We start from the raw sequence: 12,804 nt of genomic DNA, 5'->3' as shown, positions 1-12,804 counted from the left end.
CCATGATATATCATCAACATTGCTGTTGTCAAAATAATATTGATAATGATGATGATGATGATAATGATGATGAATGAGAAAAGCCCCCCAAAAAAAATTGTCATTTTTCATTGAAATGAAATCAATACATTTGATATTTATTCAAATTGACACTTAAACCTTGTTCGGTAATAAGAATATTTTTTTTTCTTTGCTTCATCACAAGTTGTGTATTTCGGTATTTAAATCCTTGAATTGTTTTTTGAATAAATTAAATGAATGAATGAATTTATAGTAAAAATTTATTTGTCAAGTTTGTGTGCGTTCGTGTGTGTGTGTGTATTTGTCATGATTTCACAATTCCGTTCATCTATATAATAATCATTCATGAAAACAAAATATACACATCATCCTAAAACCTTGATCCAATAAAATCTGTTTTGCTGTTTTCAAATGTTTGTTGTATGAAAAAAAAAATTTTCAACAATTTTTTAAACAAACACAGATTGTCGTTTTGTATCTTTATGATGCCAGGAAGCTTTTTTTTTATTTTTGTCGGTTGTTGTGTGTGTGTGTGTGCGATACTTTGTATAGCATTGTAATTCATGCCTCAAACAAATGGTTTATCATTTCTTTCTTGGAGAATTTTTAATGAATGAATGAATGAATGGTTGGATGTGACGATTCAGCAGGAAAAAAAAACACCATATATATGACCCCCTCTCTTTTTTGTCACTTTTAGAATATATTGAGCATGAAATGAATATGATGAATGATTGTTGGCGTTTTTTTTTTGTCATTGTTGTCGTTTATGTCGTTGTTTTTGTTTGAATTATGCCGGCTTTGCTTTTTTTTGTTTTCTTTCTATTTCTCGCCATTTCATGCCAAAAAACAATTTATATATATAGTTTGAATCTGTAATCAGTCAATCAACCGAACAAGAATGGTGAAGAAGAAAAAAAAATTCACCCGAAAAATTATTGCGGCAATTATTACGGTGGTAGTGGTGTTTGATGAACTTGATGGCTTACAAAAACACTTTCTCGCTAGATCAAATTTAAATTGAATGAATGAATGAATGAATGGATGAACGAACTGAGAAAAAGGCCAATGAAATGTCAACTCTCTCTTTCTCTTTTTTTTTTGTTTATCATATTGCAGATATTCATTTATGAATTATATGTGTACATTGAAGAAAATTTTCATTGATCATCATTATCATCATCATCATAATCATCATTTTTCACTGTACAATTCCGGTTTTTTTTCATATTCTAACCATTTTGATCGATATGATCTGTAATAAATTTCATTGGAAAAACATTTCACTCTAACAATAATAATTAACCACATAAATGATGATCTATATATTTTGGTTCAAAATTTCATTGCAAATTGCAAATGAGATAGCAAAAAAAAAAAGATTTTTTTCACTGTATGAGATACAGATAAAATATATGACAAATGAGAAAACTCATATTTCACATTTATGCTGTATATTTATCACATTTATATAACATTTTAAGGCGCCAACTGACGCCAGACACAAACATACAGACATGGCAGATGAAGTTTTTTTCTTTTCTATTTTGATAAATATCTTGATATCGAAAGAAATAAGTATATCTGATGATGTTGGTGATGATGATGATGGTGGTGGATCTACTATAGTGGTAAATGAAGTCCACTTCAACCAAAAATCAAATCAACTAAACCTAACCAAAACCAAACCAAACCACACCACACCAACGTTGATGCTAAAGATTGATGTGTGAATAATGAATGATGAATATCATTTTTCACCATCATCACTGATTATAGTTTTTTTTCTAACTTTTTAAAGTTTAAAGCTACTATACCAAATATATACCGATGTTTGAAGAAATTGCAATGCACAATCATCAATTTAGAATGTCTTGATACATTCCATTGGAATTCACGTAAATAGAAATTTCTCTCATATTTTTTTACTCTGTGACTTTGGCCATTGATCTAATGATGATGATTATGATTATTTCACCGTAAACGGTTTTTTTCAGTATAAATAAAAAAGATATATATTTTCATTCGTCATTTTCATAATTTCGTCACCATTTTTTTTTACAGAAAAATTTTCGGTTAATGTTTGTGTGTGGTTCATATTTTAGCTATTCAGATATTCAATATCGTCATATTACGTTAAACATTTTTTTTTGTATTTCTTGTTCACTATGTGTTTGTGTATTTTGTCAAAAACCAATAACATTTCTATATGGTACATTTGTGTCAATGACCTGTTTCAATAAAACAGACAGACAAAAAGAGAGAGAGAGAGATAGAAATTGATCTAATTGATAATGAGATTGTTGGATTATTATAACAGATTGGTTTTCATCAACAACAACAACAACGACCAAAAAATAAAAAATAAAACCATATTTTCAATCATTCGATTTGAAAAACCAAAAACAAAAAACAAAATATTCATCATTCAAATATTATATTATTATGTTTTATCTTCCTTATTCGATTATGTTGATCAGAATCTATTCGGGTAAAAACAATTGAAAAAAAAAATTTATGTTTTGTATATATAACCAGAAACACATACGAAAAAAAAACATTGGATTTTCCTTTTCATATCAGTCAGTGTATTTTTTTTCAACATATATATTGTAAACTAAAAAAAAAAAATCATTGAATGATAAACCCAATCGATAATGATGATGATGATAATAATGATTATAAGGACATTAATGATCATCGAACCAAACATTATACTTCCAGTATTGTTGGATAGATAAAGTGAGAGAGAGAGAGAGAGAGATGACACTGTGTTCAAACAAGTCATCATTGCCATCAGTCTCTTGTATCTCTCTTTTTTCACAATTTAATATTAAATAAAGTTTCAACTTTTTTTACCATCACACACACATTGTAAAAGTAGGTGGTAACGTTTTTTATTTTGTTGATGTTTAGTCAAACATCAACAACAACAACAACATAATATTGTCTTTTGAATGAATAAATAAATGATGAATGATTGGATGTGTTCATTTCATTTCGTTGTTGTTGTTGTTGTCGATGTTGTTTCGAAAAAAAAGAAATAGAAGGGGAGGGTGGTGTTAAAGGAGGACGGAACAAAACAAAACAAAAAATTCATCTATTTATTTAAAAAATATCAATATATTTTTTAAAATCCAAATTACATAAGTGATGATTATGTGATATTGGCTATGTTTGTATAAATATATCTTTTTTTTCTCACCATCATATCCACAAGTTTCATCTCGTTACTTTTTTTTCCATAAAAAAATTGAATTATATTAACTATATTCAATTACGGATTTGGAGGATCGGATCTGGCGTCTTGTTGGTTTATTTTTTTTTCTGGTTGTCTGTTTCTGGTATGTGTGTGTGTGTGTGTGTGTGTGTCTATTCTCAAGTTGAATAGAGTTTACTCTGTATATATAATCAACATCGATGATGATATACCATCCTAACTATATATGATACAAATACAAGTTGACATTATTTTTTTTACGCTAGTTTCTGAACAACATCATCATCATCATCATCATCAATATCAAATATAGAAACAGAACACACACACACATACACACAACAGTTTTGATACATTCAAATAATTTCTGATACAAGAAAATATTGAAGAAAAAAAAAAACGAAGAGCCAGTTTTGTTGATGTCGCCAAGATGGATTGTCAATGTGTTTGTGTGTATAAGTTGTAAATACATACATTCAACAGCATGATGATGATGATGATGATGATAATCAACAATAATAATAATATTTTTAACCAAGCAACAGATTTTTCTAAAAAATTCAACACATTTTTCTTATTTAATGAACAATGTTTTATAATGATGATGATGATAATAATGATAATGATGATAATGACGATGACGATGACGATGATGACAACTTTATAAATGTGTTTGCTTGTGTATACTACAATTAACTTGTTAAATAATCAATTAAATCATTATATCATGTTGAAAAAAAACAGGTAAGTTTTATTTAAATTTTTTTTTTGTTCATCTAAAATAGAAAATTCTTCGCTACATTTAAAGAATTTTTGTATTAGTAATAATGAAAATATATATTTGTTACTCATTTATTTCTATTATTATCTGTCGCGATCTTTCTTTCGATATCCATCAATGATATTCATCAACAAATAAATACTGTTCTGCTTTTGCTGCTTTCACTGATAAGAGATATCAAATACACACAAACAATGATTATCATCTTTATCGTTCATACCAAACAGAAGCATTGATGATTTGATAATTTCATTTTTTTTTCATTTATAATCGAGGTAACCAAAAATAGTATAAGAAAAGTAAAAAAAAAAAATCGCGCTCATTTCCAATTATCATGTTTCATAGATAGATTACCTACAATAACAACAACAACAACAACAGTATAACTACACATGGTTAATTTGGTCTTCGTCTTCGTGATAATCGATCGACACCACTGTATTAATCATAATTCTTATGGTGATGATAATTAATAATGGAAATAATTTTTGTTTCACATTTATTTCAATTTCTATAGGATTTCAAAACCGATTGGTAAAAAAAAAAATAGTGAATTGTGATTCTAGTTCAGCCTAGTGATATTTTTTTTTGTGCGTGAGTGCAATTTGTTTATTTTAATTTATATATATTTTATTTAATTGATTTAAAAATAAATCGACGACAAAAATTACCGCTAAAAATATTTCACTTTACTATCCAAGAATCATTCAGTTTTTGATTAATCATCAATTGTGATTAATCATTGAAAGATTGTTTTTATTATTATGGGAAAATTGAAACGTAAACAGCTTCATCAACAAGTTACGAACCACTATCATCATTATAGTAACAATCGAATTACTTACCATAATCATCATCATCATCATAATCATCAATCATCATCATCTTGTTCACCATCATCATCTTCATTGTCACCATCAAGTTCTAGTGTATCATCAACATCACCATCACAAATATCGTCATCATCACGTGCTTCATCGCCATCATCATCATCATCATCATCATCAATACAATCATCAACATCACCTTGGAAATCACCAGTATCATTATATACAATTTCAGATGAAGATTCGGGTATAATTAGTAGTGGAACAACAACAACAACAACAACAACATCATCATCATCATCATCATCATTATCTGATAATTTGTGTTCTAATTTGAATATAAATACAAAAAATAATAATTCACTAATTCAAACAAATATTCCTGTGACAAAAGTTGCAAGATTTAATATAAACAGAAATTTATCTTCATCATCATCCGCATCATCTAGATCAAACCATCCATCTGGTGGTAATACAAATGTTTATGCCATGACAAATGGCCATGCTAGAAATATTGCAAACAACGCCGCTGCCGCTGCCGCTGCCACCACAACCACCACAACAAGATTGTCGTCAGTGGTAACAACAACTAATAATAATAATCATAATAATATTGGCGTTAATCATCTGCAACATCTTCTTCATTCACAACATCCTAATAATAATCATCATAACCACCTGTTGCATCAACAACATCAACCTCAACAGCAACAGCAGCAGCAACAACAACAACAACAACAACAACAAAATAAAGCTCAACCATTTTCAAGAAGAACTTTGAACATTTTACCACCACCGCCCACAAATTTTGGATCTTCATTTTCACATAATAATAATAATAATGTATCATCGAATTCATCATTGTCTACAAGTGAAACATCTATTCCTATTGTAACTCATTCAACCACTAGTAATGGATTTGTTTCTAATAATACAGTCGAAATTATTCGAAATTCATCATCATCGTCGATGCGACAAAGTTGTGTTTTAACACCAACAACAAATCAACAGAATAGTACTGTTTATCATAATCATATGAATCATTCTAATATGATTGTGTCATCATCGCCATCATCATCGTCGATTCGTAATTGTCAAAAAATGAGCCATTCAAATCAGAATTCGGCAGTTTCATTATCAACAACATTGGGCACTAATCCACATCAATATAATCAGAATAGTATGATTAATAATCGTATCGCACCATGTGCTCATCCATCACGTTCAAAGAATAATAAATATGAATTAAAAATTCTTTCACAGCCCGAAGAACAGCATAGGTATGTGTGATGTAATAATATATGACAAAAATTATTCATTTTGTTTATTTTATTCACAGAGCTCGATATTTGACTGAAGGAAGCCGAGGTGCTATCAAAGACAAATCTGGCCATGGTTATCCAATTGTAAAACTTTGTGGTTACACTCGACAACCAATTAAAATTCAATGCTTCATTGGACATGATAAACATATTGGTGTTCCACATCTATTTTATCAGGCATCGAAAATTGCGGGAAAAAATTCGACAAATTGTATGATGAAAAAAATTGATGGAACCAGTATAATTACAATGGAAGCATCGCCAGCCAATAATATGGAAGTGAATGTTGATTGCATCGGTATTCTAAAGGTTTGATTTTCGATCATGAATTTTTGAATTGTATTCATTTTTTTGTTCTTATAAAAACAAGGAACGAAATGTTGATGTTGAACAAAAATTGAATAAATTTCAAAAAAATGGTAATGGAAACAATATGACCACCGATGTTGATTCAATAACCAATATTAAACGATCAACACGTTGTCGTTTAGTATTTCGTTGTGAAATACCTGAAACAATGGAAATTTTGCAAACAGTTAGCACGCCTATTTTATGGTATTTATTCATTTTTTCTTTCTCGATGTTTTCATTAAATTAAACAAAAAAAAAATAATAATAATAATAATCCAATCCAAAATATAGTACACAGCCTTTGGGTACACCGGAAATCAATAAAAAATCAATGTTCTGTTGTAATATTGATGGTGGTGAAGAATTATTTATAATTGGTAAAAATTTTCTCAAAGATGCCAAAGTAATATTCCGTAATGATAAATGGATCAAAATAGTCGAACCAAATCGTGAATATCTTAAATCGGTAAACAAATCAAAACATATGCTATTTTTATCTATCTATTTCTATTATGTCAAATATTTAATTCAAAAACAAAAAAAAAATTGAAACATTTCCATTGAAACCTTTGACCTTTTTTGTGCTGCTGTTTTCTCTTTTCCTGTTATTTACTGATTTTTTTTTTGATCAAATAATAAAAATCCATTTTTTTTTACAAAACAGACACATTTAATTTGCAAAATTCCACCATATGATTTATCAATTCCAACGGCAACAGTAAAATTATCTCAACAAATACAGACACGATCATTATCATCATCTTCATCCTCGTCATCATCATCATCACCATCATCATCATCAACAGAAACGGATCCAAAATTGATCGAAGTTTTATTGATGGTCAAAAGTGGAGGAAAGTGTTCGGATCCACAGAGATTTTACTATCGAATACCAGATAGAAATAATAATTCACAACAACAAACATCCAACAATACTAGTGAGTACAAATCTTATCAATCAAATAAATGAATATGAGAGTTTGAAAATTTACCCAAAAAAAAATGTTGACCTAACCTTCATTGAACTTTGTAGCCTTGAATTTTTCCTGATAATTTTAATGTTTGTTTGAAAAAAAATTAATTTATTTTTTTTCTCGTAATTTTCCATTAGACATGAACTTTGAAATGGATATGAGACTTCGGCGAACTGAATCATCGACGTCAACAATAAACAATTCAAATGAAGCCGTTCTTAATTTTATGGAAACCCGAATTAAATTGGAAACAGATTTGCAATCATCAAATTTAGTGACCAATGATCAACAACAACAACAATCTTGTGTTCAAACGAATTCAATTATAATTCCTACACATGTCACATCCGTGCAGGCTACATCATCACCATCATCATCATCATCATCGCTTTTATGTCGACAAATGTCCAATTTTAATCATGACAACTCCACAACAATGATCAATAATAATGATCAAATGAATAATAGTAAAAATTTGAAAGAAAATGATTTGAATAAATTAAGCTCATCCGAAAAATGTTCTGTCCCTTTAGTTTGCGATAATAGTTTGTTAGCGAGCTCTACAAGCTTAGCTACATTAACTACGCCGATTGTTGTTCCTTTTGAATCGTCGAATAATAATAAAGATAACAATAATTCATCATCAAATATGACCAATAATAACACTTTAGTTATGGATCTAAATCATCATGACAATCTATCTCATCATCGTCATCATCATCAACAATTTATTGATCATCATCATCATCACCATCATCATCATCATTTACAATCCACTACCTCGGTATCGTCAGCGACACAAGCAACAGTCGTGGACTCTAATGAAACAAACCAATCGATACAACAACAAACAACAACCAACAATTCAACAAACACACAGCAACAGGCTAATAATTTATATTCAATATTAACGGCAACACCTTCTTCATCATCATCATCAACACCATCACCAATTGCAACAACGAATGAAATGAATTCATCTCATCATCGAAATGCGTTAATTCAAAATAATTCAAATATTTCATCATCTCCGGTTGATTCGACAACAACAGCGACAATTATGTCTTTTCTTTCGAATCAAAATAATGTCATGACACCAACAGATGCATCATTAACATCACCATCATCGACAAATACGTTATCATCATCACCTACAGCATCGATAACATCATCATCATCATCATCAACATGTAGCGTATCCATTGTTAAACAAGAGGAATTAGTTGAAAATTTGATACGAGGATGTACTGGTAATACTAATCTAAATACTATCAACACAAATACACAATCCACACCATCAGGACAAATAGATCAATGTACTTCCGCAGCAATGGGGACAAATATCGTCTCTGATCAACAATTACAATATTTGAATCATCAAGCATTACTAAATCAAACATCTATAAATGGCAATGGAAATAATGGTAATGGAAATGTACATTTTACACAATCATCTTTGACCCAGCAACCGGAAAATATTTCACCATCATTACAATCAATTTTACAACCAGCCACAGATCTTACTAATACAGGAAATGTATCTATGCAAGTTGTTACTCAAGTTCCGATCACTCATTCAATTCAACAACAATCTACTGCTTCCGCATTTGTTCCATCGATTGATCATCCAATGACGAATATTAAAAACGAGAATGATTCAAATCTTTCACCACCACAATTAACACCAAATCCTGTATCTGCAACCACTACGAGTATTAAGGAATCTCCTTTACCCGAAATAAGTCTGCAAGATCTGAATAAACAATTAAATGCAATCGCCATACCTGTTGTTCGTCCTGTACAAATGAATACGGTTCCTCAAACAGCAACACAAACCAATATAGCGACTAACATGACGATGGCCATGGAAGGTGTGCTCGATGGATCTTATCCATCTAACAAGATCACCAATGAAACCACGGCAAATCAACTTCCACCTTTGCTGATAAATACTAATCATACATCAATGTTGACGGAAACTAATGCCAATCCTGGAAATGGTTCTGTCACAATTATTAATCAACAGCAATCGATAGTTGGTACTGATAGTACAGGATTGTTGAATCAGGCATCGAATCCATTATCGAATGGATTAGGATTATCAAGTTCAGATTTTCAAATGCTTAATTTACAAACTACACAAACAACATCAAATGATTTTATGGTTTCAGCGACGAATAATAATCCACCAATGATGGATACAATAATGAGCACTTTGAACCAGGCAAATTCAAACACCGCCAATGTGACCGTTACCACTACAAATCCAACAACAACAATAGATTCTTTTATGCAAACTTTACCCGTGTCAAATGCGGATAATTTGGCAACATTAGGAAATCCAAGTCAGCCAAATCAGCCAAAAATAACGGAACAGTTACCGTGTTCCATGATGACAAATGATTGTCCACCATTGATACAAACATCATCAACAATGACAATAAGTGAACCACTTGTTGCAACATCCAATCAATTAACAGCTGTAAATCAACAGGCATTAAACGTGCTAGAGCAACAGGTTGCAAATCAAAATCATCAATTACAGCAGGAAATATTGGATTCATTAAATCAGATGAACAATACTGGAGCTGTAAATGGTAATCAATTACAAAACATAGCTATGGCTGTGGATCCTACTCCATCATCATCATCATCGAATTCAACGATAGTTACGAATCAAACATCACCACCACAAGTTGGTATTTTAGGTTCTGGTAAGTTGGCATCGTATTGTCATCAAGAAAATAAAGTCGACTTAACATCAATAAACCAAACAAACAGTCTATCACAGGAAATGAATAGCGCTGCTACAACAAATCAGCAGCAGGTTTTCATGAGGACAATGTCCACAAATCTTGTACAGGAAACGCACAAACAGAATGAATTAATGTTACCAGCACCGACATCAATGATTACAAACCAAAATCAACCACCAATGGCTTCATTATCAACGGTTACATCTACAAATAATAGCAATAATAATAATGGCACAGTATTAACGACAACCGAGCCAAATGATTTAACAAGTGCTCAATCAAATATTTGTCCAATGTCCAAAATGAGTGATGCCGAATTGATTGTATTCATCGATCCGGCAGCATTTGATTGATAATGATCACATAATAATAATAATAATACAAAACTATCTATCTTTTTTGGCGAAATATTTTTTTTTTGTTCAATCATTTTTTTTCTCTCATATCTGAGCTTAAAAAAATCCAGTCATAAAATTCTTGTCATATATGTCAAAGTCAAAATCAAAATAAGTCATTTCTTGGACACATGAACCTCAATAACACATACACATATATTATATTTGTATATTCTTTAACTGCAAAATTGATTCGATTCTATTGATTATCTTATCTATTTGCACTTTTACTATTATTTAAATTTAAACTTTGATTAATCTGAATATATATATATAAAACAAACGAAACAGAAAAAATTCGACAGATTCGAAAAAGGTTTTTATTATAAAAACGGTATATAATAAATATTCATATCACGATTTTGATTATCATTTTCTTTGTATAATAATCCTCATTCATTTCAAATTTTCTGTTAAAAATTTTTTTTTATTTACAAAAACATCTCAAATCATCATATTTACAGTTATTATTGATCGTTTTCTTTTTCATTCATTAAAGTTCATCACGTAGATGAACAGAATTTGGTCGATGGAAAGCAAAAAAATGTGTAGTGTGAAAGAAATTAAATCGATATAAGCGATATCGTGTGACGAAAGCACTGAATGATGAAATACAATTGCCGATAAAAACGTTTGAATGTGATAAAAGATAGAGATCGATGAGAAAATGTGCCTGTTTATTATGTTCACTAAATGTTCCATTCATTGTATTGAGGGTCAAGCTTGGCGTAATCAAAGTCAATGATGAAAAATGTTTTGTCAATGTTTGATTCAAATCCAGCCATAATGATTCGTTATTAAAATCGGTTGCTATGTAGATATGTTGGATTGGCTCTTTTTCATTTCGTTTCACTTCATCCTGGTTGTTATATGATTGTAATGATAATTTTATCCCTTCGATTATTTGCTCGAAAGAATGAAGGCAAAGATCAAATGTTATCCAGTTGTTTAGCCATCGATGTTTATCATTATCGCCTAAACATTGTTGAGAACTGAAAAGCTGTTTTAAATCAGGATTAGAATGGATCAGTTCACAGGCTCGAATCTATTTGTATAACAAACAACAATAATAATAATTTTAAGTCAATAAAAACAGAATGAATGTCAATGAACACACTACCCAATCAGTGCCATGACGTAGGTGGATAGCTAAATATGGTTTTCTTGCGAATCCTCTTTCATCTCGATATTTTTGGGCTTTTTCCATGATACTTTTTGTAAAGTAAATATATTTGGACAATTTTACTGCTTTACTATTTGTTGGAAATGATGATGGTGCACCTGAAAATAATCGTTGTTTAATTGAACTAAAATTAAAAATAAAAATTAATTACTCGACCTACCTACTAAAGCTAATACTGGAACATTATGGAATTTTTGTTTCCATTCATTCGAATAATTATAATCAGTATGTAAGGGTTTATAGTAAAGTGAACCTAAAGGAAATTCTCGAACGCCCAAATGATACCAGAATTCTTTGAAAGGACTTCCTTCAAAAGGATTACAACCTTGATTTTTTTCATTGTTTGAAAAATTTCTTGAAGAATAACAAGTGATACTTCGATTTTCATGTTTCCAAATTAATGGTGCTAATTTTGACAAGAAATCTTTCATTGTCATCACTCGATGATATTCACGAATAGGATCAATCTCTAAAATATCTTCGAATGGTTGAAAAGTTACTTTATAATCAACATATTCAATGAATGGTGGTAAAATCAATGTTCGATCAATTGATTTGGCAAATTGTAAAGTTCCTAAAAATTGTTCGGCTTGATTTCCAAAACGTCCTGTGGAATTAAGAATAAATAATTTGATTGAGAAAAAATACCATATTCAAAATTATCATACCCATGCATGGACAATAAAGTAAATATCCATTCGGATCGATTGAAATATCGGAACCGGTCGAATTAACATTGTCGGAAAATAATAAAACAATAAGGTAGCAGAATATGGCAAATATTTTATAAAATGACATCACAGAATGTATATTTTTTAGAATTTTAAATTTAAAATTGTAAAATTCAACTTGAATTTGGCGGAATGAAAAATGTACGGCTAGAAGCATGCAAGATCGATAATAAACATTGAGCCGCAATCGATTATCAACTTCTATGACAAAGGATTCGTTCTTCACTTTTTACGCTCTATCAG

General features: G+C 30.1%; 2 protein-coding genes across 3 annotated transcripts; one reads left to right on the top strand and one right to left on the bottom strand.

Moving 5' to 3' along the window:
* Window positions 1-4,539: 4,539 nt before the first annotated feature.
* Window positions 4,540-11,019, top strand: LOC124492005 (uncharacterized). Of its 2 annotated transcripts, XM_075735160.1 has the most exons (7): window positions 4,540-6,129; window positions 6,189-6,480; window positions 6,542-6,726; window positions 6,814-6,988; window positions 7,187-7,460; window positions 7,634-7,963; window positions 8,030-11,019. In XM_075735160.1, the coding sequence occupies exons 1-7, from the start codon at window positions 4,787-4,789 to the stop codon at window positions 10,603-10,605; spliced, it is 5,175 nt and encodes a 1,724-aa protein (XP_075591275.1). In that variant the 5' UTR covers window positions 4,540-4,786; the 3' UTR covers window positions 10,606-11,019. The 2 variants fall into 2 exon arrangements, with proteins under 2 accessions (XP_075591275.1, XP_046910714.2); XM_047054758.2 differs by having other exon boundaries at window positions 4,568-6,129; window positions 7,634-11,019.
* Window positions 11,018-12,718, bottom strand: O-fut1 (O-fucosyltransferase 1). The gene is made up of 4 exons (XM_047054053.2): window positions 12,499-12,718; window positions 11,991-12,437; window positions 11,768-11,928; window positions 11,018-11,692 (listed from the first exon to the last, which is right to left on the bottom strand). The coding sequence occupies exons 1-4, from the start codon at window positions 12,716-12,718 to the stop codon at window positions 11,141-11,143; spliced, it is 1,380 nt and encodes a 459-aa protein (XP_046910009.2). The 3' UTR covers window positions 11,018-11,140.
* Window positions 12,719-12,804: the final 86 nt, after the last annotated feature.

Source organism: Dermatophagoides farinae, chromosome 1 (genome assembly GCF_024713945.1).
Source record: "Dermatophagoides farinae isolate YC_2012a chromosome 1, ASM2471394v1, whole genome shotgun sequence".
NCBI lineage: Eukaryota > Metazoa > Arthropoda > Arachnida > Sarcoptiformes > Pyroglyphidae > Dermatophagoides > Dermatophagoides farinae.
Note: the sequence above shows the minus strand (reverse complement) of the source record. Positions and strands in the feature narration are given on the sequence as shown.

What these genes read in the sequence shown, in the direction of transcription:
- LOC124492005 (XM_047054758.2), top strand. Translation starts at nt 4,787, where the DNA reads ATGGGAAAATTGAAACGTAAACAGCTTCATCAACAAGTTACGAACCAC. An exon ending in ATTGCATCGGTATTCTAAAG is followed by an intron (nt 6,481 to 6,541) that starts GTTTGATTTTCG and finishes TATAAAAACAAG; the next exon opens with GAACGAAATGTTGATGTTGA. An exon ending in ACAAACATCCAACAATACTA is followed by an intron (nt 7,461 to 7,633) that starts GTGAGTACAAAT and finishes ATTTTCCATTAG; the next exon opens with ACATGAACTTTGAAATGGAT.
- O-fut1 (XM_047054053.2), bottom strand. Translation starts at nt 12,718, where the DNA reads ATGCTTCTAGCCGTACATTTTTCATTCCGCCAAATTCAAGTTGAATTT. An exon ending in ACTTTATTGTCCATGCATGG is followed by an intron (nt 12,438 to 12,498) that starts GTATGATAATTT and finishes TTAATTCCACAG; the next exon opens with GACGTTTTGGAAATCAAGCC. An exon ending in TACGTCATGGCACTGATTGG is followed by an intron (nt 11,693 to 11,767) that starts GTAGTGTGTTCA and finishes TTATACAAATAG; the next exon opens with ATTCGAGCCTGTGAACTGAT.